The sequence below is a fragment of the Miscanthus floridulus genome, chromosome 7, assembly GCF_019320115.1.
Source record: "Miscanthus floridulus cultivar M001 chromosome 7, ASM1932011v1, whole genome shotgun sequence".
NCBI lineage: Eukaryota > Viridiplantae > Streptophyta > Magnoliopsida > Poales > Poaceae > Miscanthus > Miscanthus floridulus.
Genome location: NC_089586.1, coordinates 95791884 through 95819017, shown reverse-complemented (window position 1 = coordinate 95819017; position 27134 = coordinate 95791884). Strand labels below are relative to the sequence as shown.

Sequence of the window (27134 nt, the reverse complement as noted above, 5' to 3'; positions counted from 1 at the left end):
GCAGATTTACGGTTTGCGTTATTGGTGCTTCCCCTTTCCTCTAAAAATTCTGTGATTTATGTGTGCTTCCTAGGTGCCATGGTTTTCTTTTGCCGCTGCATTAATCTGCAACTCCACGCACAGATCGATGAGAGAAGAGGCAATTGGATGCGCAGACAGGTCGGCGACGCGGTTGGATCTATAGCTGATGGATGCTTCCCATCGTAGACCTCTAACTTTATAGGGGGCGTGGGCGTGACTACGCCAAGGAGTGCTCGGTCTCCTGATGGGTACCGTCTAGAAGGCGGTGCCCAGGTGAAAGGTGATATGCTCTTGCTTGCCCATGACGACGGACACAATAATGGACTTTTGGAAACCAAAGCAGTTTTGTACGCTTGATAATAACGCATAAAGGATACGGAAGAGCCAGACTAAAATCACGGCGGACCAAAATTTTGCCTCTTTATTATTAGGTTTAGATAGACTAATTAGAAGTGATTTATTTATAATATATACATTATCCATCGTTTCACGTACGTGTGTTGTGTAACTTCAAGCATAATCCATTCTACTCCTAGGTAGATGTAATATATATATGCTATTTAGAACATAAAATCCCAAATTTGGTGAAAAAAATTAAATTTTAAAAATTGATTCTAGAGGTGGCTAATAAAAAATAGAGCCACCTCTGGAGATCCACTTCTAAAGGACGTTGGTATTCAAGCTGCCTCTGGTAAATTGATTTATAGAGACAACTAAGAATCTCAACCGTCTCTAGAAATCGATTTTTAGTTTAGGAACGGCTAAGAAATAGATTATTTTTAGAGATAGATAGGTAGGAGAGGGGGCGGAGCAGTTAGCCACCTCTATAAATCATTTATGCAGTAGTGGACGCTACATCCGGCCATGCACACGACCTGGAGGTCGTTTCTCAGTATTGATTAGAGATGCTACGTTCTGTATTGTCTATATATATAGGCCTCCCCATTTGTTATCTCAAACGTGGCGGCCAACTCCCCAACCAAGCAGCTGTTGCAGAAATGATCTCAGCATAGACAATGCTGAATCTCCGTTTGCCAACCCAATGCCTCCTCTTGGTGCTCTTCTCCTATGTTCCAGAGATAGTTTCAGGTCCCGCGGCTCACCCAGTACAACCACAAAAGATAAGCCAATATTCATACTTCCCAAATGAGCGTCTCTACCATGCCTACCTCGTCATCCAGCGGTTCAAGAGCACCATTACTTCGGACCCGAAGAACATCACAGCCACTTGGACTGATCATGACATCTGCGGCAAAACAAGGTACCTTGGCTTCTATTGTGCCACACCAACTGGGCAACCTGAAGATCTCGCAGTCACGGGGATCATTTGGAATGGCTATGGCCTGCGTGCACCTAGGCTGCGGGGTTTCATCGACCAGCTGCCAGATCTCGCATTTTTCCACGCTGCCTCCAACTACTTCGGCAGCGACATCCCACGCCTCAATACTCTGCCATACATGTACAATCTCAATGTCACTGACGATCTTCCAGCTCATCCAATGGCCCATGCGGATGGATATACGACTGTAGGTTTTAATGGACCATGCATCAAGGGCGCCATTAATCTCATAATAAACGTCACTATGAAGCCCTTCAAGAAGGGATGGGGGCACATAAGTCCATCTGGTGGCACAAATGCTAGAGCTGTACTTCTCAACTACAACGACCTAGCAGGACCACTGCCGGAAGACATTGGCTTCTCCAAGTTGAGCTACCTCGCCCTGGCCAACAACAAGCTCACCGGGCCAATCCCACCATCGTTCGGCCACCTTCAAGACTCCCTCCTCGAGGTGCTCCTCCTCAACAACCAGCTATCCGGCTGCCTCCCCCACGAGCTCGGCATGTTCCACAAGGCTGCCGTTATCGATGCCGGCATGAACCAGCTCACTGGCCCGATCCCTGCATCCTTCTCGTGCCTCAGCAGCGTCGAGCAGCTCAACCTTGCCGAGAACCATCTCTACGGTCAGGTGCCCGACGCGGTGTGCAAGCTTGCCGGTCCTGCCGGCCGCCTCGCCAATCTCACACTGTCCGGCAACTACTTCACCTCCGTCGGGCCGGCATGCGCGGAGCTCATCAAAGACGGCGTGCTGAACGTGAAGAACAACTGCATTCCGGGGCTCGCCAACCAGAGGAGACCAGCGGAGTGCGCGGCGTTCCAGAGCCAGCCAAAGACGTGCCCGGCGGCGAGCACCCAGGTGACATGCCCCGCCGCAGCTGCCATGGATGCGGCGGCGCCAGGGGAGAGGAAGGTCAGGGAGTACTCCAGCTACGTGACGTACGCTACTCTGCATGACTGATGATCCACATCGGCATGCAGTAGGAAACAAGAGTCCCTTGCTGTCATTTGGCTATTAGTCTCTTGTATTCATCATGCGTGTACACTAGCGTGTGTTGTTGTGGTTGTGATTGTTGTCTATTTGCATTGCACGTGTGTTGCTGTCACATCTAGATCATCCCATCATTTGTACTGCCACGTCCATTATTTTATGAAAAATGTTGTGTTGGTGGTTTTAGTAAAAGTATATTCCATACTTCCATGTTGCTTAAACTGTGTAAATTTCGGATATGGTAGTGACTTTGGACAACATTACTGGCTTACTACATTAGAATTATTGCATGACACCGCTGTTCTATAAGTACTAGTTTGGAAACTCAAATCCCCTTAGAATCCCGCCTCACTTTTTCCAGGGTGAGCAAACTATGGGGATGTCATTTGAATAAGACATTTAGTTATCTATGGAAGGTTTTTTCTCTCTGGGTTTGGCTCCCCTTGCTTCCAAATTAGGCCCAAGAGTGTCGATAGAGATCCTGAGAGTCCTGATGGTTTAGAGTTGCGGTGAGCTTAGCAAATGATACGCAGCCATGTCCCAACATTTCCCGATGGGAGGGAGGACTACTACACAGATTTCTGGCACATTATTCGATACCTTACTGATCATTTGGCCTTTGCTAAGCTCAGAATAATGAAGATGTTTGGATGCCAGCCACTGCTCGCCATGCCCAAGATGCAACAAAGTGTGGCGCGCCGCAGGTTTGGCGAACTTTGTTGACACGGCACTTTGCGGCGAGACTCCACGCCTTTTCTTCAGTAAAGTTTCTGTGGCTGCCTCATTTGCGTCAACAACTAAACATCTGCTCCGATTTTTGTGGCATCGCCTCGGTTGTGGCGTGGCAGAGTACGGTTGTGAACCAAACAGCCTCAATGTATTTTTATGTCTATGATCAACGCCGGAGTAAACGATTGAACGAGATCAGACCCCAATGCAAACAACCCCCACCCAATTAAGGTTCACTCGTACGTGTGCCTTCACAACATCAGGCCATGCAGCTCAATTGGCCGGGATCGAACCCGGCCCACACCTCTATACGACGTGTTGTCAATGCCAGCTGATGACGCGCTGTGCTACGGGCTCCCGCCGGGGGCCAGACATACGGTACGACGCGCGACTTGTCAGCCTGTCGCTGTCACGCCGCGCGCTCTGGGACATTTGCAAGCTGGAGGCGCTGTCGTTTGGACGTGTCGAACCAATAGCAATATCTCGTGCTACTACACGCTCGCTGGAGACGTACGTGCCCTGCGAGCACCGGCGCCGACGAACATGAAAAAGCATCGTCGTCGCATGTGTCACGGACGTGGTGTTGCATGCGAAGGTAGGTAGGGCTCGGCGGCCGCACTCTAGCTACTACGTACGTGACATATGCCACTTCGCATGAGACGCCACACACAAAAAAGCTGGAGATCGGGTCGGTTGCGTCGGTCGTATGTGCAATAATTTGCATGTGTTCATGGAGTGTAGATTTGCGTGTCGTTAGGTAAGCAGGTGCATACATATGCGCTCGTGTCCGTTGCATGTCCGGCCTGGTTGTTTTGTTCGTTCTGCGGTTGATCCCGCCGGCAAGAACCGTACCATGCATGACAAATGACAATGGTGGTGTCTCCTTACCTTGCTTTGGTAGATCTAGTATGTGTGTGTTCCGGCCAGGGTGCTCATCAGTGACGGCACCAGCAGTAATTAAGAGGAGATGACACATGATCTAAGGGTCTATTTGGCATAGCTCACAATAGCTTAGCTGTTTTTCTTTCCCAAACACTCATTTCCATGAAGCTGTTTTTCTCCTCTCACAAAGACATGAGGTGGGATAAAGTTGAAAACAGTAGCTTATCCTAGCTCTCTCCCTCATGAGCTGTTGGCGAAGCTATTTTGCCAAACATTTTTTTCCAAAACAGCTCAGCTTCACTAAAAAAAGCTGCTTGTGAAGCTGTTTTCCAAAAAAACAAAAACAGCTTCACTAGTAAAGTTGAGCTGTGCCAAACAAGCCCTGAGTGTGATAAATATATACATTAGTGTATGTCTCAATTACTTTTTCAATATTCTTACATATGCAGTTAGTATTTATAGCAAAAAATCACAATATTATGAAAAATTGGATGAGTAGATACAATATTGTGCTATAAATTAAAATATTCATAGAGGTATTAAAAACGTTTTCACCGTTTGGGTTGGGAGGGGGCACGCCCTGCTGGCCCCCTGGTTCTGCCACTAGTGTTCATCCCTCCGCGTCGTGACGTTCTGCCAAGGCTCACCGGTGGCAGTGGTCCAAATAAGGTGTGTTTGGATGCTTTTATGTTTGTTGAAATAACGCATCTTCGATTGTGAAACTTTTCCCGTATTCTTATTATATGATCCACGAACTCTCAAATTGATCATCTAGATTTTTTTTTACTTCTCAAGTGGTTCATTCGAAGTCTGGATTTGGGAACTACTTGAAAAGTTAAAGGGCCTAGTAGATGATAATTTTGAGAGTTCATATATCCAGATGGTAATGCGGAAAAAAATTCATATCTCATGGTCATTTCACCCTAACATATATATAAACTTGTTGAATGAGTGGCCCTGTGAAATTCCTGTGTGATCCCTGTGAAATTCCTGCGTTCCAAACAGACCCTTACAAGATTGTCTTTTGTTAAAATTAGCAAAGTGGCCTGTGCAAATTGTGCAACTATCATGGTGTTCAATCCTAATGCAACTTAACATATACTCACTATCAAGACTTCATCAATGTTTTTAATTGAAGTATAGGTGTTCCATCATTAGCGTTTTGCAAGCTATCCCTTGATCTTATATTTAGCATACGCCTCGATATATGGAGCCACACCCTATATCCTCCTTTACTATTCAATCTTATCTTATGCTCGGTGCTTGATGCCTTCATTGTCATTTCTTATCACGCTAGATATTGTGTGCTACTTCTCGCTGCATGGTTTACTTTTTTTTGCCTTAGGCTATAGGCCCAAGCCTAGAACAGAAACAAAATGCATGTCTCCTTCGGTTCGATTGTGGTTTCATCAATATCAATTGTAATAAATGCAAATGGGGATGCCTTTGTTTTGTTGTATTCATCTTGACATCTGCTAGGATACACAATCTGATGCCATTTACCACTTAACGCCACAATGTGTAGTACCCTAAGTGTCAACACATTTTGACCTTGCATTGAGTTATTCTGTTGTGTTGGATTTTTATCTCTTTTTGCATTTTTATAATATATTATTCATTTTATTTTCAAAGTTGTAGAGCATGATGTACATATGTGGTTGGATTTATATTTTTCCTTTATTTGGTCGAATTCATATTTTTCTTATTAATGGCACTAGAGAGTAATAATAACATAATAGGTATAAGGGTATTTTCAGCTAACTTTTTGCATAATCCCAGTGGTGGGCAATTTATCAATAGATTTAGGAACACTTTCATTTTATTTTCTCTAATTAATCTAGTAATTTTTAGACCATAAAAAATAACGTGGAGACTCTTTTTAATTAGGGATAGGGATAGGCCAATATTGGCCAAACGTATATAGATAATACATTACACCTGTATCAACACCAGTCCAGTTCAGCTCAGCCCAAACAAAGATCACAGGTCTCCAGCAGGTTGTGGCCCAAAAGCCTGCAGGGATCCAGAAAAGGGTGATGTCTCCTCTAGTCCTCGTTTCCTTCTCTTCTCCAGCGGCCGTTCTTCTCATCTCCACTTCTGCAGCCTCCCCAGAGGCCCGAACGCCGCTGCCGCCTTCTGTTGCCCCTGCCATCTGGGCCGATTTCTTCCATCGGCATGGAAACCTCCGACTTCGGTTGCTTTATATTTCCTTCATGTAATGTAAGTATGAAAAAGTGACACTGTTTCTTTTTCTCGAACATGCAAAGTGGCACTGTTTCGACTCTTCGTTGGACGATTATGGGCTCTACATCTATGCAAATTGAAAAGGGACTGCATTTCTTCAAATGACCTAGGTTATACACATTCCAAGTGGTCCACTGGAAGCCTATTTGTGCACCCATTATTGATCAATTACAAGTCAGTTGCCTTGCAAATTGAATATTGGCTGCATTTGTCCATGTGTCCTAGGCTACATTAGTATAGTAGCCAGAGCAATATTCTAGTGCGGCTTTGCAATTCCAGAAGTCATCAAAACTCACCAAATAATTTTCAAAGCTAAAAAGAGTAGATTTTGGAATAGAAGTACCAATGTTGATGACATAGGATACATGATCTAAACCTGCCCTGACCCAAGGACCTTCATGGAGGAATACGCTCAGGTTGACATGAATTTCGCCCAAGTTTCGGCTGCTGATCAGAGCGCATAATGACTTTTTTGTTTACCGGTAAAATGATGGTGTTGTGTGGGACATAAAGTGTGGACATTTAGCAAGAGATGTGTGTCACTAACATTTGGGTGAGTCAAAATACTGTTTGGAATGAGGGCTATAGCACCTTCAGAAAGGAAACTTAATTTCATCCCAAATATTGATCAAGTAACGGACTTGCTAGCGTCTGTACGTCCGATAGCATTGGACGGTGCTCCCCCGCCCGCGCTTGACGCATCTAGCTCCCTCGCCCCACACCAATCCCGCTCCGGAGGCCGCACGGGCCCATGCATGCACGGACCCACCCCGAGCCCGCTCTGTTTCACACCTGCATGCACGCAGCAACACCAGGAGGCAGCGCGGTGACCCATGGCGGCGCATTAGCAGCAGCAGCATATGCTTCCCTAATATCTACTTTTGAAACATCTAGATGAAACATTTGCAATATACGTCTGAAACAGATGAAACACTTGAAACATAGCCTTGCAACATGTGTATTTGTCATTGCAACATGTGCAACATCTCGATCTACTTTTGGCCTTTTGCAACATCGATATAAAACACTTGCAACATACCTCTAAAACACTTAAAACATACGTTGGCAACATGCTCTTTCAGCGTAAACATCTCCTTGTTGCTTCGCAAATGGAGGCTCGTCGACGCGTGGAGGTCACCGATGTACTTGTCGGCAACGCGGAGCTATACAGCGGTGCACAGTGGGCGGGTGTGAGGGCAGCACGGGCAGCGGTGCGCACAGAGGGCGGGTGGGTGGCGCGTGGAGATCACTAGTGAGCTCGCCGGCAACGCGGAGCTCGCCGACAATGCGGAGCTAGGCGGCGACGCACAGAGGGCCGGATGAGGGCGCACGGGCGATGGTGGCGCAGAGGGCGGGTGGGCGCAGCACGAGTGGCGCAAAGAGTGGGTGCATCGTCAGGATGTCGGACACTTGGGTTAGAGCGTTTCCGATCAAGTAAACGTGAAAGCCAAAAAAAAAAGGCAGCTACCTAAAAAACGTAGTTACCTAATCATATCATATCATATACTTTTATAAAGCAAAACTCCACTAGCCAATTTCTCTCGTTCCACGGCCCTCCACGTCATCGTTCCCTCCTGGCCAACGCATCCACCATCTAATTAGTATTGTCCGTTCCATTTCATCGACTAGCTAAATCTCTGCCGTTCATAATAGACCCGTTTTGATCCCACTACCCTTCCACTATGCACTTACTCCATATGTGTATGCAGTTATGCTACGTACATACTCCTAGCATTCTGTCATGTGACTTCCTCCCTTCCTCTTCAAACATCAGTGCTCCACTCCGTATTTATTTCAGGTGACTTCATCTCTTCCTCTTCTAAAGCTGACTACTAATAATCAAGCTATATATAGACGACGCAATGGACGAGCCACGAGTAGTACACAGTGAGGCGCAAGATGATATGTTCTCCGTGCACTCTCTGCTCCTCTTCCTCTGACAGCAGCACATCTCGGCATCTATATATGGCCACATTCTGCAGGTTAAATTGACGGGCTTTGTCGAAGATCACAGGTGCTCTTGCTCCTCCATGCAACATGTGGTAGGTTTTTTATTAATGTACATGTTGATAATAATGAAGTTTTGTAAGGGAGCACCTAGAGGCTAGCAGAGTTCAAGATGGTTGCATGTACTAACTCTGATTTCCTGGCTGTCTCTCTTTTTCTTCTGATTACTCTTAGCTTGCTTTTGTGCACTTGGATTGATATTCTATGGAGCACTTGCTGGTGTGGATAGTTTTTCATGCTAGAAGTGTGTTTATCATCTAAACTATGATCGGCAATTAAGCAATAGTCTTTATTGTATTTTTATTCCCATGTATAAACCAGCTAGCAAATAATTCTTAAAAAATTCTCGTAGCAACACGTGGGGAATCACCTAGTTGTTACATTCCAGAGACGTCCCAATTTATTATTCATTGATCTAATAGCTCAGCATTCTATATACTATTGGCCCTCGCATCCGGAAGCAAACCAGCCCATTCCTGAATCCTGACCGCCCAGTGATCACAGATTCACCCCGCTCAGCAGTCAGCACGTACAGCGCTGATGACCGCGACAATTGAGAACTGACAAGCCTCCCTCGATCCCTGCTGTTACGCGATGTGCCAATACTGATACGCCATTTTTTTCAAAAACAATGATACAGGGGCATGCAAATGCCAAACCTGTTATATATAGTAAAATATAAATGCATACATAATTCGTAAACATTGCTAAAAAGATTTGTAAATACTTGATATTGGCTAATTATTGGTAATAATTGTCTTCAGATATTCTTCATCATGCGTACTCCCTTCATTCCAAATGGTAAGTCATTTTGTCCTTTTAGATAGGTAGTTTTTAGTTTTTACAATGCACCTAAATATATGCTCAATGAGATAATATATGCTCCACAGCACTTAAGCTGGCAAAGCTTTTTCTGTTCTTGCTCATTAACAACGAACGAACAATGTGAAATGCAGAAACAGCAGATCCCACCATGGAATTTGGCTCACTTCATTTTGCCTACAAAACTTCTCATGAACTGCACAATGACCATGTAAGTTTATAGAACCTCGTAGTGACACAAGAAGCAGAACCAGCTACATAGAGAATCAGGGGGATACGGCGACGAACGACCGGAGTAGCTGCAAAACAAGAGCATACACAAACCAGCTGCTCCCTGGAAAGTTTTACCAGTTACAATCGATGTCTCATCATTGAAAACAAACTGTAAAGTCCAGCACGGCTTCTTCAACCAGCTCGTCCATTACTCCCCCTTCGAGTTCCTCAGTGATGTCAACCACCTGCGCCATCATCAGTTTCACCCACCCTCTTGCTTCCACCTCCTGCTTCACAATTCTGTCCAATATGATCCCAGCATTATCTCTCTTGCTCACCACAAACATCCGTGCCCCGTGTATCCAGTCCTTCAGGATACTCCAGACTTCTACACCCAGATCAGGAGATGAGGTGCCTCTCCATGTCCTGGAGTGTCTTTTACTCCATGGGAATGCACTCAGTAAGGTGTTCTCGCCGATCTCGATAAGAGCAACATTCACGCAGTCAAAAAGAAGCCTTCTGTATGAACTTTTCTCCTGCAGCTCTGATACTTTGTTGCACAGTACCGGGTCAAGAGGGTGATCAGGTAAATGCCAACCGGTGAAAACCATACATGATTGTGAAGTGCCTAATCCAGCTGATGACATTATATTTTGCACAAGGACATGGCATTCTGACTCATCATCATCTACATCAGGGAGAAGAGAACTCGGCCTTGGGTTACAAAGTGACCGTGACTCTGAAGCGGTGTCATCCCATGATAAGAAACGGGCGACTGTTTCAGTTGCTGAAGATCTTGATACTGCTTCAGATAATAAATCAGAAGAAATCAATATATAAATCAGATTGAGTAATGGAGAGCTTTGATACAGAAAAACAAGACTTACTCGCATTCTTGGAAGTAGTTGTTCCAGGTGTTTCAGGTTCATTGCAACTGCTATCTTCAGAGGGTGCATCAAGAACTGAGGTAGGGCTTGGTTGATCACGGTTACTATTTAGGCATTTATTTACTCCTAGTTTATCCAGGTTTCTGGTTGAACTGTCCAATGATACAGATGGACCAGAAGTTGTTCTCTGTAATGCAATTTCTTATCAGTTGTTTTGAGGCCAAGAAGTTTGGAATGCAGTGATATAGTTCTTATGCAAGAATAAACAGGTAGCGATAAGTCAAGAAACTCAACAGAAAGGGCACTCGAACAATGTGGTATGTTTCTTATGCAAGAACAGAAGAATATAACACTTGTACTCCCTCTGTTCCAAATAATAAGATGTTTTGGCTTTTCTAGATATGTAGCTTTTTCTATACACTTAGATATACATTGTCTAGATACATAGTAAAAGCAATGTATCTAAAGTCAAAACGTCTTATAATTTGGAACGGAGGGAGTATTAAACTTTCATGATATTCGAGAAATGCTTACATCTGATATGCTAGTTGATATTCGTGTCGAAAAACTATCAAATATGTCCTCACAATGCATAGCTTTCTCAATGGCATCCATTTCGTGATTGCAATCCTGTCTACTATGAATAATACAACCTTCAAGCCTCTCAGCAAAGCAATCAGATGGATGATAAGTAGGACATCTGCCTTCTTGGCTTTTTACTTTTAGACAAGAAAAAATCCGAAACTCTTCCCTTCAAAGCTGATTTTCCTTTATTTGACACAACAGCCACTTTCAGTTTGCAGCTCTCAGGATTTGAAGCTTGCACATTACACCATCATGTTATCAGACGTGGATGAAATCACTGGAACAGATTTTGATCTTGGCAATTTCCTAGAAGATCTATCCCCATTGTCATCATTCTTTCTAGAAGTAGTTACATTTGCAGAACATGTAGTCAGTTCATTTTCCAGGCCACATGACTGGTTACTGGAAACAGAAAACATCCCAGTGGTGGCCTCATCTTTCTTTGCTTCCTTAATGGATAGCATCTCACCTAACGTGCATTTTCTCCTCGACAGTTGCACTTGACTTGTCTCATTGCAGGTAACCATTGACCATCGCTCTGAAAGCTGTTTTTTGGCCTCCGTGATTACTGATGACTCAGAAAAGTGGGAGATTTTGCTAAAGGATGAGCTTGAGCATTGACCTTCATATCTTCTTATGTAATTCCATGAATGTTTTGACAGAGGGCTACCTCCCTCAGGAGTCACTGAGGGTATCACCATCTTCAATATAGTTGATTTCAGAACCACTGGTATAATCAACTTCTGAATCACTGAATGAGCTTTCATCTCCCCCATATCCATTTGAGTATGCAGAAGATAACAAAGAATCATCTCTTTGGTGACATCCATCTTGCCGGCGCTGCATGATACCATGCGCCAGTCCTGCAGATCCTATGGATGCCTGGTTATCATCTAATGATCCACTGAGACTGTTACGGTTAGTCAACTGAAATGAAGTTGCCCTGGAGGTCAGCTTTGCCTTTGATATACCAGGCTTCCCTGGGGTAGGCCTCAAAAGTACTATTCTACTTGGCTGGGAAGGCATCTCTTCCTTTGGACTAGGAATCTGATGGAACCTTCTCATCTTCAATACATTTTGCTTACCAATTTCTGCTCTGGATCGTCTTATGACATTAATTTCAACAGATCTAATTGGTTTCAGTACTGTAATGCGTTTTGTCTGAGGTGGTGCTCGGTTTGCGTGAAGCCCACTCGACTGTCTTGAGAATGTCGGGTTATGTTCTTCAGGAAATTCAAGAAATAAATCTCTATTTGAACATGGAAAAACAAGAGCTTCAGGCAACTCCTTTGTACAAAGGAGCTTCTCTTCAATAGCAAAGTGTTCTGGTTCCATGATCCTTGCCTTGTGCAATATCGAATTGCTTACTCTTGTTCTCCGAAGACCATCCTTTCTGTGATGTTTGATCATGAAAATAGCCTGTTCCTGATTGCCCTTCAGATACTTCATAAACATCATTGTATTCAATTTTCTCATGATAGGATTGGTCATTTTGTGTCTTCGACATTATGAACTGATGGCGTTCTTTTCCATGTAAGGTGCTGTTTGTGGCATTTAAATCTCTACTCAAGTCACTTACGGTATGGTGTACAATTGGTTCTTTAGTAGGTAAATCCTCCTCAAGACCCATTAATCTGGCAATGACACTTGGAGGTCTTCTCTTTGACTCCGCTTCTTTAGACATCTCCTTCTCTAATAACATTTTTAATGACGTTGCATTAGATTTTCTGCTTGAAGAATTGTCATCAGCACCCTGTAGATAAACCCACAATATCACAAACAATAATCAAGACAAACACCAATTGTATATATTATTTTTCTTTAGGCCCTTCAGGAAAATATAATACCATAAATATTTCTATTAGCACTAACTGATAGCTAATCTTTACATGTAGGGATATATATTTCCCTTTCTTTTTATTTTCAAATTTTACCATGTCGAAAGGTCCCTACAGTCCTTGTCAAATGACAATCACCAGTATAAGTGTGAGGGAACAAAATTCTAAAATATTTTTTTTGAAAGAAAATACTAAAATAAATTTTGTATATGACACTCACAAGTTTTCCCTCGACAGGATTGGTAACTTTCTTCAATTCTGAGATGATTCTTTGAACTGATAGTCCTGAGAGGAGAAACATTGAATAAGGTATTTTGATGTAAATGATACAAAGTAAAAGTTTAGTGCCTGGATAAACTTGACTTATAAATATAACCCAAGCAATAAAAAAACAGGAATGGCAGAACAAATAATTGTTTTGTCATTATCTAAAAAACACAAGAAAGTATATGTCATGTGGGGCCGCACATACGCTAGGAATAGAAGGGCCCGAGATGCGCGGCGTGCAGCAGTGCGCCAGGGCGACGCGGGCGCCGCGGTCACCGCGGCAGGCACCAGCGTAGGGCTCGGTTTAGAAAGTGGCTAGATTAAAGGAGAGCCAATCAAGGGCCTCTGATTTAGGAGTGATTTGTTAGAGTCTGTTGAGGCTATGGCCTATATGAGTCCTTGTAATCCGTCATTTGGGATTAAGCAAGAACAATTATCTCTCCTTCTCCCTCTCTCAACAAAATGGGCGCTGAGGGGTAAAACCTCGCCCCAACACGGATCGCGGCTACGAACTACGTAGCCGGGGTGCGCCTACCCTATCCCTCGACGCCCTTGACAACCTGGTATCACGGTCTAGGCGATCCAGTTCATCCCGTGCCCCTTCGCCAACCCCAGCCGCCGCACCACCCTCAGCCGCCGCGCCGTCACCCTCGCCTCGCGTAGACACCATGGGCGACAACACCGTCAACAACGCCGCCAACGCTGCCTTGCAGGCGACCTTGGACTCCATGGTCGCGTCCATCAGGACCCTCCAGACGTCCGTGGAGGCCAACGCCCAGGCCATCCAGCGCCTGGACGCCGCGCGCCCGCCGCCCTTGACAGTATAATACTACAATCCACTACTTGTTGAATATAATACAATATCATCTATGATTTATCCCAACATAAAGCAGAATGATGACAATTTTTATACAGCAATCCTGCCAGGTCTTTTCCCCAATTAATCCCATGATTATTTCGTAAAATTAACACCCCACTATTACATCCAAATGTCACAAAAATACAAAAGTAACACAATAAATATAGGACCTACTCAAGAAGCACCCAAAAGAGATTGTAAGTGATACATACCATCTCCACGAGTGTGATCAATTACTGGCTTTACTTCTGACATTCTGGTACATAGTTCAAAATTCAAACCAATTGATCAATTTCTCCTGATAAAAGGTAGCTCACCCAGCTTAAAACAATTCATTTGGAACATGGAATCCTGAAAAGCAAACAAAAAGATATGAAACTCCATGAACCTTATGTGAGTTGTATGACTGAAACCAGGTAAATTAACCATACGATCAGACCACAGCCCTTGTCAGGTGACTAGGTAAACTCTAAGAGCAGGAAAATTTCAGTAGAATAATGGCCAGCTAGCACTAACATGGTAACAGTCGAGAGGAATGGATAACTGCATGAATATATTTCAGGAGGCTCTTAGCATCTAAAGTCCTTAGGATTTAAATGTAAGGGATACCAGATACAAAAAGTCTGTTGCCATTACTGCAGAAAGATGCTCGTTGGGAAAACTTCAAGAGACACATGAACATTTTGCAGGCACTTGTAGGCCAGATTGGTGCAAAAAGTTTATGGCCTCTTCTTGTTCAACTTTACTTACATGAAAAGAAAATCAGCACAGAGAACTAAAGTATTCGAGGTGGACAGAGCAGCACTTGGTAATATGGAATAGTGACAGTCTAGCAGAGTGGCGGATAAAAGGACAAAATAAAAGCAAGTCCACAGAGCCAATGAACACAAGTAACAACGATATGGACGCATAAGGACATGACATTAACGAGTTCGTACGTACTCCCAAAAGGAATCTTGCAGAAAAGACAACAGTCTCTGAAAAACTGCATTTTTGTCAGGTAATAGAAGGCAGAATGGCAATAAGAGTGACCTGAAAAATACCAATCAAGAGCACAGATTTCGAATGTTTTACACTTACTCAGATCAGACAAGTGTGAAAACTAAAAAAATGAATTGGCACAAAATAACTATGGAGCCATGGACAACCAAAATAATGCCAAGATTTACAGGTGACAGAGGAATCTCTGCAGTCTGCAACAACACCATCCTTAAAGGCTCCAGATTTTCTCTAGAAATCTCGTCAGCACCTTGAATCTTGACAGTGTAAACCAGGAAAAGAAAAGGGCAATGATGTTGTGATAAAGTAGAGGGCATGCACTCTACGTTGAATAAAATATGCAATCAAGAATGAGAATAACGAGATGTATAGGTATGTACGTCTCCACATGTACCCTGAAACCGAGACAATTCCCCCATGCAGCAATGCTGCAGTGTCTACAGATTAAAATACACCATGAACCACAAACTTTGTCTTGGTTTGCTCATTCCTGAGTCCTGACTCTTAGCTCCTTCGCGTACTGTAGCGAGAAACAGTTTTTATCTCTCTCAAAATAGACTAGGCTAGTATAGTGAAGCCATTATTTTTTGCTTCACCGGCTCTACCTCCTCCGTGCACTGTGGTTTGAAGCCAGAGCCATTTGAATCTGTGCTAAACAGGCCTTAGTAAATTATAGTACCACATTAGGCCCCTTTGTTAGGGCTGCAAAACCAGCTTATTACCTCCGGCATGAAGCTGAAGCTGTTTTTGTGCTAGACTTCTGAAGGGAAAAAAAAAGCTAGCTTCTACCTGCTCATCTCCTATCCCCGTTTGGGGGAGCGGTTCTACCAAACGTTTTTTTCCAAACAAATTAAACTCTATCGGAGAAGCTGTTCAAACACACGTATTGAAGCATACATGAAACTGAAGAACTACAGTCTACAGAGGACGAAATTATAGCCATATGCGAAATTATAGCCACAGATGTGTCAAAAACAGCATATGCAGGTCTGAATTTTTACTTATCCCTTTTTGGAAAATTAAGGAGTGCATAGAGAGGTGATATAATAATGACACAACAGGTGCCATATGCAAATCGATGGGTACTGCATTTCAGTCACTGAATCCTAACTCGGTTTATCTTATTTCTCCGACCAAGTACTGAATCATAAAATTTTAAAATTTATCTTTCCAACCAAGCACTAAATCATAGAAATGTTTTATTAATTAATCTTCCCAGAACCAAAGCACCGACTCATAACCTCGCCTGAAATTACTACATGTATCCCTACGACGAATACGCAACAAAAGAAAAATGCTCGGACTCTACAAGAGACAACTCGAATTGAATCGGGAGGTGGCATTTCGACATAAAACTCGATTGTCGTACCCCGCGGAAGCCACAGCTAGAGAGCGAACACAACCACCCGCAGGCAACCAAGCACCGTCGGCACGTCGCAGCGAGAGAGCGAGAGATGGCGGGGCGGGGGAGAGAGGGAGAGAGTCTCTGGATGATAAGAGCAGGATACTAACCTCACGAGACGCGGACGCCGAGCATTCGCAGCCCAGTTGCGGCCGGGAGAGGGAGCGGCGGCGGCGGCGGCGGCAGGTTTAAGTGGGAGGGGCCGAGGGAGTGGGAGAGTGCTGGAGCACAGTTAGGTAACGAGTGCTTTGCGAGCCGTTTGGTTTGGCTTCTTGTCGTTTCCTTTCGTTTCCTCCGCGGCCGCGGGTGCGTGCGTTTCGTTTGCTTTTGCCGTTGCCCTTGCCCGCGACGCGTCGTGGGCTGCACGCGTGCACGCGCGAAGGCCAGGTACGGGACCGGTGGGGACGACTGACTAGTGTCATGTTCGCTGGGCCGATAAACCATGACTGAAAATACTGTTGGCTTATTTATTGTGAGAGAAAAATATTATTCGTTAGTTGAAAAAATACGATTTATAAACCAGGGCGTAAGACCGACAGGGAGTTGCCGGTCAAAGAAAAGTTGGGTTTAGTCAAGCTAGCGCAAGTGGCGTGAGTTCCCTAGAAAAAGATTTACAAATTTGACTTAAGTTCCTTAGAACACAAGAATTTTTGAGGAATGAATTCATTTTTATAGAAAAAAATTCTCGCATTCAAGAGGGACATAAATGTGGAACGTGGAGACTAGGGATGAAAATGGATCGGATACGGACGGATATCACCGATATTATATTTGTTTTCATATTTCTGTCCGGATTCGGATTCGAATACGGATAGTGTCAACTATGTCGGATAGGATACGATTGGATATCGACATCATAAATATGCGATTTGAGTATTCGGATACGGATACGGTATCGGATGTTAGATATCCGGACTCGGATACGAACAAATCTCAACCCCTCTAAACGGATTCGGTTTCGAATACGGTCGGAAAATATCCGTACCGTTTCCATCCCTAGTGGAGACTTCTTAGTCCTGGCTGTGCTTCCTCTTCTAATGGGCTTGTTTGGATATCATGGACTAAGCTTTAGTTACTTAAGCATTACTCCTATGTATTTAAACAAATGGACTAAAAATAGAATAATTTATAGTATCCAACCTAGCTATCAATTAGTTTATTGATTGGCAAATGTGAACTAACATAGACTTAAAAGATGCAGAGTCTTTGTTCAGGAAGCTATGTGCTTTTAGTCTATATATTCAAGCAACACTAGACTAAATTTTAGTCACTTGAACTTTAGTTAACTAGACTTTAACTAGACTTTAGTCCACCTAAATTTTAGTTCTCAGTGATCCAAATAGACCTTAATTGTACATCTTCCATTAATAAATAATTGAAGGTCTTCCATCGAGTCAGTTCTTGTATCTTTGACTAAAAACGTGTTATTATTTTTTAATGTTTGAAGTGATATGAGTGGATTTGTCTTTATACTATAATAAATTAATTAATAGTCAAAGTTAGTACATTCGATATCATAAAACATCGATTTCTCACTTACTTTTAACTAGAGGGGGCTATTATTCATTAATAATCACCAACCAAATCATGAACATAGGCATACTATTATTCTCCTTCCTCATTAAGGAATGCCTGGCCCCTGGGCCCTGGCCGTACAATCCCCCACCCAGTACCTACTCTGTCCCGGGGTAGAGTTCTAGCGCTTTCCTTTGTTAAAGTTTTGGACGTGAATTTGATTTCAAAAGCACAAAAGTGCAAGTAACAGAGTTTCTAACGGTACCAGAAATGCTGAGAGCTTCTAGCTGCTACGAGCATGAAGTAGGACATGAATATTTTGAGTCTCGGGTTTCAAATTCAGATTGCATCATTGCTTGTTTAACTGACTGCAGAATAATTAATAGCGTCTTAATTTGGGCACGGTACGAGTACGATTGGAGCGCTTTTTAGAGGTCGCCTTTTAACCTGGGCAGCCTGAAATGGAATGTGGAGGTGAGAGACAAAGACGAGGAGGTGATGCGGTAGAGCTAGGCCCTGTTTAGTTCGCTCTAAAATACCAAATTTTTCAAGATTCTCCATCACATCGAATCTTTGGACGTATACATGAAGCATTAAATATAAATAAAAAATAAAACTAATTACACAGTTTAGACAAAATCCACGAGACGAATCTTTTAAGCCTAATTAAACTATGATTAAACACTAATTGTCAAATAACAACAAAAACGCTATAGTAGCGTTTTGCCAGATTTTTCGGCAATCAAACTGGCCCCTAGCATCCAACCTGCAAAAAGTGATGGGATGCAACGGGCATTGGGTTCGCATCTTACATTTTTACCGGGCTGTTAAAACAGACTGTGTCAATATATTATTGAAAAAATCCGCGTAACCCCAACTATTCGGGGGATTACTTCATCCACAAACTATAAAACCGAATTTTCTACTATCTGAACTTTCTAAAACCGATCAAATAACCCCTCAAGCGATTTTAGACGATGGTTTTGCTATAGTAATGGTGGTTTTGTCTTTTTTTCTTTTTATTTATTTTCGCTGAATCTTTAAAAAATCCTAGTAAATCATAGAAAAAATATAAAATAGAAAATTCAATTTTGTTGAACTCCACATGAGTAGATCTATAGAGTGAACGTATTAGATGGTATGCTTTAGTACAAAATTTTTGCTGTAGCTTTAGATATATGTTTTTATGTAATTAATTGGAATAATTCATAACTGTAGCTTCTATGATCCATTTGTGGTGAAATTTTTATGGTGAGCTAATTATTATATGCTTGAACTATAGTAAAAATTTCATACTCAATGGATCATGTATAACTTAGTTATTATAGATTTATTTAGGTTTATACTTGTTAAATCTATGTTTTTATCTATAACTAAGTTATACATGATCCAATGAGTATGAAATATTTACTATAGTTCAATCATACAATAATTAGCCCATCATAAAAAAATCCACCACAATTGGACCATATATAAAAGCTACAGCTATGAATTATTTCAATTAATTAAAGAAAAGCATATATCTAAAGCTATAGCAAAAACTTTGTACTAAAGCATACCATATTATATGTTCACTGTGTAGATCTAATCATATGGAGTCCAACAAATTATATTTCCATTTTATAAATTTTCTGTGATTTACTATGATTTTTCAAAGATTCAGCGAAAATAAAAAAATTTATTCCGATTAATTAAAGAAAAGCATAGAACTAAAGCTACAGCAAAAAACTTTGTACTAAAGCATACCATATTATATGTTCACTGTGTAGATCTAATCATGTGGAGTCCAACAAAATTATATTTATATTTTATAATTTTCTATGATTTACTATGATTTTTCAAAGATTCAACGAAAATAAATAAAAAAAAAGACCAAACCACTGCGCTGTAGTAAAACCACCGTCCAAAACCGCTTCGGAGGTTATTTGACCGGTTTTGGAAAGTTGAGAGAGTAAAAAATTCGATTTTATAGTTTAGGGGTAGAATAGTCCCCTAAATAGTTTGGGGGTTATGTAGACTTTTTCCGTATATTATTCATTTCTCACCTCCACATTTCCATCTCACACAACCAGGATTACCTCCTCTTGTGTGGAAAGGGTGAAAGAAAGATGAGACGAACCGGTCCACTCGTTGAGCAGCAGTACGAACTGCACGGCGGTGGAGTGGTGTGGTGGTACCCCCCATCTCCATCTGCCCAGGCCCAGCTCGCTCCACCGGATCCATGTACCCGTTCGCTGGCAGTTCTGCCCGAGAGACGCCACTGTTCCGTGCGCAGACGCCTCCGATCCGCGCGGGCCGCGGGCGGTCCCGCCCGCCGTCCCAGCAGGCCAGCACACCAGCAGCACCGCCGCGCAGTGATCAGTCACGACGGTGGCGCACGGCAGGCAACAGCCACGGCACGGGGCCACGGGGCACCCCACACCCCGATCGCTCGGCAATTCGGCAGGCACGAGCAAGTGCAGTAGCGCACAGCAACGCCTGCGAGGCTGCGACCCACCGGCCCGCCCTCACCAGTAACCAGGCGCGCAGGTCCGGCACGCGAGTGTCCACAGTTACGCCCGCGCTACGCGACGCGCCCGGGGCGCGAGGACGGACGGGACGAAAGCACAAGCTGGGCGACGTGCTGCTGCTCCCCCGCCCGCCGGCCCCCGGTGCACGCCGCTTTGCCGGCCCGACCAGTCAGGCCAGTCACATGCTGATGCGCTATTGCATCGTAAGGGCCGGCGCACGCCGCTTTGCCGGCCCGACCAGTCAGGCCAGTCACATGCTGATGCGCTATTGCATCGTAAGCGTCCCTGTGTTGCTCGCTGAGCGGCAACAGCAGCAGCCAACAGCGGCAGGAGGCAGGCGATTTCCGGCACGATCGGTGCCTTTCGGGATTAAATGACGAGCGGTCAAATCGGATTTTTTTGGCCGCGTAGTAGCCGTTGTCCTTTGCTTGCGTGAGATGCAGCCAAGATGTGTGCAGCCGTGAGCGAGGGATTCGCGTGGCTGGTTCATACTACTTCACTGTCGTATGGAGAGAGAGCGGTACGTACATTACATGCTACTACAAGCAGCAAATCTGGTGGAACCATCACGGACTTCAAGAGCATGGAAGTTGTTGATAATATTTTGTTTAGGGTTCTTGAAGCACGGCGGCCGGTCCGCCACCAAGAATAAAATCCCTAGCACGGAAATTCAAGTGATACGGCGTGGTATCTTCTTGGGAGAATACAAGTGGATTTTTGTTACGTGTTTCTCCCATGACATGTTTCTCGACAAGAAAGCATCATGGTTGTTCCGCCCTGAACGACAGATTTCTCTCATATTTTACGACTTGCGCTTTTCACTTGTTATGGCCCCATTCGGCTGGCTGAATCTTTGCTGAAATTAGCTAAAAATATTGTTCTGGCTGAAATGTTATGAGAGGAAAACACTGTTCTGGCTAAAAAAAGAAGCCGAACAAGCCGGATATGGAGTAAGCCGAACGGGGCCATATGGCATCTCGCATAGTCGCATATGCATGCAGATGATCATCACAACAAAACAGCTTCAGCCGGCTTATCAGCTAGAATCTATATTATTTTCTCTCAACCGACTTGAGCTTCAGTCGCATAAGTGGGCCTGTTCGCTTGAACTTATCAACTAGAATCTACAGTATTTTTCTCTCACAACAAAACAGCTTCAGTCTGCTTTAATACCAGTTCAGTGCGAGTCACGCTGGCGTGGATGTTGGAATATCTCTGCCATACCAGAGCACAGGATGAGGAATTGAGGAGCGAGACCAGGCCTTTGGGTCTAGTAAAAAGTGGTTTTGGTCGCCAGAAACTGCCAAGGAAAGCAAAGCGTTCAACTGTGCAGAGAATATGTAGCTTTTTACTGTGGAGATAGTAGTACTGTCGAGCTCTATCTCTGTGAATTTCTTAGAACAAAGTCTCACGTGTTTAGGGTAAAAATCTTCAGTCAAAAAGCTATGGAAGCAACTCTCTTTGCACGGACAAAGTTCGAGATTTACCTTGATCTTGGAGGTTCTCGATGTACTTTAAACATACGGAGTAGCTAATTACGGTATCGATTGCGAAGGGAGTAGCTAATGTCAAAAACAAAGAGAAAACCTAAAAGGAATGTATTATTTATTCAAAAAGAGCATGTCAGTTCAACGGAAATTTGAAATGGAAGACGTCACTCCTTTAGCCCCTCTATCCATTTTGTTCATCAAGCCCCATTGAAAAATGAAATTGGATTTTTGGGAGAACTTTAGAATAAAAGCTAAACAAAGAATTTATTTTGGAAAGGTTTTTTTCTATTCTAGATTATTTCTCTTATGATGGATTTCATCCTCTTTTTGAGCAAGCGATCGAATATTCTCCTATTTTCTTTTAACTCATTACTTCTTTTTATTTTAACTCATTATTATATTTCATATGGAATAAGATGAGAAGAAAAGCATTCCATGACCTGAGGGCCCCTGAAAAAGGGAACTCTTCGAATTTACATTTTCTATTTATTTTTATTTGTTTTTTAACCCAACAAAAATTGATTTGAAGTTAATTTAATTATCCTTTTCTTTTAAGTTCTTGTAAAGTTCCATGTTTGTGGTTTGGTCAACAAAGTTATATCCAATCCAACAAACAAGACACGGATTCATTACAAATCTTGATTTTCTATTTTACGCTAACCAATTTATTTTCTTAACACGTTTGGAATCCTTCCGTGGTTTGCTTCGTCAGACTGGAATCCTTGCCGTGGTTTGCTTCGTCAGACTGGACAGAAAATCGATGTTTGGTAGTCTACTTGTCTTGCTTGCTAGTTTGTTTTGCACACTTTCTTGGATTCCTCTCGCCAACAAGAGCGAGCCAAAAAAAAAAAACTCTCGGGCCCCGGCAAGGCTGAGCTTGCCAAGTGAGACAAGGCAAGCTGGATTGCCAAATTTACCAAACGCGTCCAAGAGGTGTCGATTAGGAGCTGCTATTCTTCAGTAATTAAGTACCAAAATTCAAGTCATAATTTTGGAACTCATGGTATCTCTTCATGTTAAAGTGTCCTTTGTCTAGTAATGATTGCAAATATCACACATCTTTCTGGTCATTGTTTCCAACTTAAATTAAAGCTAATAACTTAACCTATACGTTCAACTTCAAATTTAAAATTTCATACAGCAAAACTGGTCTCCGTTAATACTATTAAATTGAAAAGGTTCATCTGTATGGAAATTTCAGAGTGGACCAACACAACTACCACGTTATGCCATTGGAAGATAACATAGGAGCCTCTGTGATGTTATCCAAAGCTAAGCAAGAACCAAAGAATGATACATCAGTAGTACCAAGAATGTCATTGTTCAGGTTTCCTTGGGCTAGCATGAGGCTGTGATGACGTTCCACCAAATTACTGTAAGCACTTCCATTTGGCATGAAACCAAGCACAGCTCCCGAATCAGCATGGGATTGGAGTTGATGCCCTGATGACCACAATTCTGTAGAAGAATCATGTAAGCTACCCCAATCTTGCTTACAAGCAGGCTCTGCGTATGAAGACTGATGGTCCCAAATTCTGGAATTGTCGTTTGAAAAACTTGAAGGGATGAATTTCACAGGTAACTGATCCAACACCTGAAGAAGCCTATCAGAATTATCAGGCAGTTCTACCTCCGTGGAGTACTGCTCCAGTCCAGCCAAACAAGATAGACCAAATGAAGAATCAAGCAGGCTCTTTGCGCCAACCCTGTATGACTGCTCTGGAGTTGACATGGAATTCAGACAACTTGAGTTTGAACTGAGCATGTTATTGCTTTGACTGACATGGAAGTTGGAGATGCATCTGAAATCATTGTGATCCAGAATGTCACTCCCACATTCCAAAATGCTTGAAATAGTTGGTTTCACAACTAACTGAGCAAGCCTGGTTGAAAATCCAGCACCAGAATTACCACACAATCCAACTGAACTAGAAGTATATTGTTCTATGGAGCTGCAAAGGTCAGGTTGCCCAGAAGTATTTAAAATTCCAAATGGTACTGCATGCTGCTCCTCATTCTGACAGGGGAAGTACAATCTGTCACGAAATGGCTTGGAGAGTGTTACTGACAACATAGGGTCCCATCCATGTTGATCATAGGAATCAGTTTGAACATTCAAACTCAATTCATTAGCAAAAGCGCATCTTCCATGGACGTATGGATTGACATCCTCTAGTAATGAGTTTGAAACCTGGTTGTGATCAATGTCTCCCTTCCGATTAGAACTCAGAGTATTATTAACACAGACCCATGGCAATGCCATGCACTCACGTGCTTCACTACCCCCATGAGATAAGTCATTTTTCCGATCAACAGGACCCTGATTGTATCCCCATGGTAAAGCCATGAACTCACATTCTTCATCGCTAGCATAAGAGGATGACATTTTACCAGTTCTTCTCAGCTTAGCTAATGAATTAAACTCACTTCGTTTGTAATCTAGCAAGTTATCAAAATGGCCTTTGGGAATAGCAAGAGCTTGTCTGCAGTCCATTTTCCTGTGCCTCATGGACCCTTCTTGCTGCAGCATTACATTAATAATAATAATCAATGGTGTAACTATAACAATAAATGTAGCAGTATGTTGCACCAAGTGTTGAATTACAGAGCACAAAGCATACCTTTCTCATGATGTTGTCGGTGCCTAGTCTCTGCAGGATGTCACGTACAAATTCTGACCTGAGAAAGTTGCTATAATTATGTAACCGTATAAGAAAAAAATAAGCCAATGGATTTCTGCAATATAAGAACCACAACCTTCTTTGAAACAACTCAGCACTTCCCATTGACACTGCTTTTGCTGCTATCTTCAATAATTTGCTTCTCTTTTCTGAAAAGATCTGTCCACTGACAGGCTCTCTGTCTATAAACATAAGTGTAAGTGTCATGTGCTTAACATCCCAGCTTAGTGCAAGAAATGTTAGTTTGTAGAGAATAATAATGCACACACATATTCCGAGATATGCAACAAAACATTAGTCAAAAGTACCAATTTTTAACGACCTATTGCAAATTAAGAAATGTTCCTGAATCAATACATAAGGAATCGTCATGTCCGATGACGAGAGACTTGTCAGTAACCTGTGCTGGTATCAGCCCTGTGCTGAATCAATACTAATTCGTGCATGAGTCAAAAGCAGCAAGGCAAAAAGTACATTTTAAGAAACAGCCCATGATTGTGGGCATAGTTTAATTTTATTCTCATTTATCAAGATATATATTTTTATTCTCTCCTATAAACTTCTAAATAAAGAATCAGGGTGATCTTTATGATTGTCTTGTCTCGTAACTTTTTTCATGCAAGCGATATGGCTGAAAAGTTTCCAGAAATGTAAATACTGGATATGGTAAAACTTCAGCAGCAGCAACTAAATTATGCATGTATTCTGAGATCTGAGAGATTAGCACGTGCTCACCAACATTTCCTGAAATCCCTGTAACATCAAATGATGTCTGAGCTATAGGTGTGAGAACATGAATACCCAGCAGGCAATCATGTGGGCTGACTTGAGGTGTATCTTTATCGCCATATTCTGTGTAGAAGAGGATCCACAGTTATAAGAGTCTAGATATGCATTATTCATTATTCATAAACAGAGGGGCCTGATAAAGATATCAGACCAGAATGGGAGGATTGCACGCTAATTTTCTCGCCAGGAATTTCTTCATTCTTAGCTGGTGTAGCAGGGGGGTCATCACAGTACACAGTATTCTCGTGGACATAGAACTTTTTCGGGGCAGTCACATTGCACGATCCTACAAGACAGCATAACACAGGAGTTCATTCTACTCGCCCACTGCAGGTCATTATAATGTTTACAGTAAGAAGGATTAACAGAACAGAACAGCAATGAAAGAGTATATAAACTCAATCCCATACCTTGTTTTTGCTTGGAATCCTTTGATTCAAAGCTTTGATGAGAATGTTTGTATGAACGAGAGCTATGGCCTGACTGTTCACACAATTTCTTAAAGAATTTATATTCTGCAGTTTTCGCATCACAAACTGCATAGAAAATGATGGGTTAGCATATAAAATGAAAATGTTTAAATGCTCAAGCATCTAATAGCTACAGGCAGAAAAATACTTCTGATTATTACAATTTACAACTGAAAATGTTGACTATGTAGATCATATAATCCTATATAAGAACAATGTAGAATTTATGTTATTACAGTAATACTCCAGGAAGTACCGAAATGTCAAGAAGTGAAGATGAAGAAACAGACTGCTAATTAAAACGACATTGATCTAATACGAAATTCCAAAAGGGAGGGATATTTGCATGCAGCATTATAGAAAAGAGACGAGTTATGCTGACACTAGGGGTGGTCCACCTTGAGGTTTGTTTTTTGCATCTTCGCGTGTGTTCACAACTTGTTTGCCGCCTATGCAATGACTACCAGCTTCATTTGCAAATCGAACCCTTTTCCTTTGCCTTCCATCTGCTATCAGGTAATCATTGCATCAGACCAAAAAACGCAGAACGATTGCTAGGAGGGAGGGATGCCATGGATGTAGGGATGAGAAGCATACGGACTTAAACAACACCAAAATCAACTAAACCAAGCAAAACAAATCTATCTACGCACACACTCTACAATCGGTCTTCTTTCCCCTCATGAGCAAACCGCAAGAACTCATGCCTTGCGTTCCAATTCAGTTGCAATCAAACTTCTGAGTTATCTCTAATCCAACCCAACCTCACTAATCCCAGCTCAACCACAAGCCAGCGATTTCGGGATTCAAGAACACATCTCCGATTACATACGTCAAAAGAAAACTAGGGAGATTCCTGAAGACGAAACAAGAAACAAGAAACGGAGGGAGTTAGGCAAGACCTGGGGACGAGGGCTCCGGCTCCGGCTCCCGTAGGGGCCTCGACGCCGGCGGGGGCTGGAAGGTTGGCCCTCGCGGAGGCCGCGGGGGCTTCAGTGAAGTGGAATGTGTCCGGCTGCTAGGGTTCCGGCGCTGAAGTCGGTCCATCGACGCCGCCGCGCCGTCGTTTGGGTCGGCGCGCGCCAAAACTTCGGGGGGGGGGGGCTTCACCTTCACGCGTTGCGGGTTGCCAGATGCAGTTGCGGGCTTGCGGCTACAGATGGCCAGATGAGCCGGGCTAGATGGGCTGGCACGAGGCCCGCAATTTTAGCCCGGCCTTAAGCACACTGACAACGGCAGTAATTCGCGGAAACAAGACCAATATTCTTGGTTGCATGTATATTAGCTTATCTAAGGTTATGCAGTACTCCCCTCAAAAAAAATCTAAGGTTATGCACTAGGTTTGCATAGTGCTCAGTACGACATATTTGATTGTATTAAATAATGCCGATTGGGACGATCCAATGCTCACATAAAAATAAAATATTTCTTGTCCCACATACCTCTACTAGAATGTAAGGTCACAACTAGAAAATGGAGGTTAACTACATGTAACAAAATATAAACAACCAACATAATTTTATAAAATGCGTCTTATTTAAGCAGAACCAAGATACTGCATAAGTTTACGTTAGCTTAGATTATGTTGCATAAGATC

At 42.9% G+C, this 27134-nt stretch overlaps 2 protein-coding genes and 1 pseudogene across 3 annotated transcripts; 1 reads left to right on the top strand and 2 right to left on the bottom strand.

The window, feature by feature from the left end:
* Nucleotides 1–896: 896 nt before the first annotated feature.
* Nucleotides 897–2540, top strand: LOC136463878 (uncharacterized protein At4g06744-like). Its single transcript, XM_066462849.1, has one exon. The coding sequence runs from the start codon at nucleotides 1038–1040 to the stop codon at nucleotides 2316–2318; it is 1281 nt and encodes a 426-aa protein (XP_066318946.1). The 5' UTR covers nucleotides 897–1037; the 3' UTR covers nucleotides 2319–2540.
* Nucleotides 2541–9050: 6510 nt separating this feature from the next.
* LOC136463877 (uncharacterized) lies at nucleotides 9051–16354 on the bottom strand (annotated as a pseudogene).
* A 6276-nt stretch (nucleotides 16355–22630) lies between these two features.
* Nucleotides 22631–26600, bottom strand: LOC136463876 (uncharacterized). Of its 2 annotated transcripts, XM_066462847.1 has the most exons (8): nucleotides 26440–26600; nucleotides 25936–26043; nucleotides 25478–25603; nucleotides 25219–25353; nucleotides 25014–25130; nucleotides 24355–24460; nucleotides 24219–24276; nucleotides 22631–24118 (listed from the first exon to the last, which is right to left on the bottom strand). In XM_066462847.1, exons 1-8 carry the CDS (start codon nucleotides 26582–26584, stop codon nucleotides 22814–22816), a joined length of 2100 nt encoding a protein of 699 aa, XP_066318944.1. In that variant the 5' UTR covers nucleotides 26585–26600; the 3' UTR covers nucleotides 22631–22813. The 2 variants fall into 2 exon arrangements, with proteins under 2 accessions (XP_066318944.1, XP_066318945.1); XM_066462848.1 differs by lacking the exon at nucleotides 25936–26043.
* Between the last annotated feature and the right edge of the window lie 534 nt (nucleotides 26601–27134).

What these genes read in the sequence shown, in the direction of transcription:
- LOC136463876 (XM_066462847.1), bottom strand. Translation starts at nt 26,584, where the DNA reads ATGGACCGACTTCAGCGCCGGAACCCTAGCAGCCGGACACATTCCACT. An exon ending in GCCGGAGCCCTCGTCCCCAG is followed by an intron (nt 26,044 to 26,439) that starts GTCTTGCCTAAC and finishes ACCTGATAGCAG; the next exon opens with ATGGAAGGCAAAGGAAAAGG. An exon ending in CGTGCAATCCTCCCATTCTG is followed by an intron (nt 25,131 to 25,218) that starts GTCTGATATCTT and finishes TCTTCTACACAG; the next exon opens with AATATGGCGATAAAGATACA.
- LOC136463878 (XM_066462849.1), top strand. Translation starts at nt 1,038, where the DNA reads ATGCTGAATCTCCGTTTGCCAACCCAATGCCTCCTCTTGGTGCTCTTC.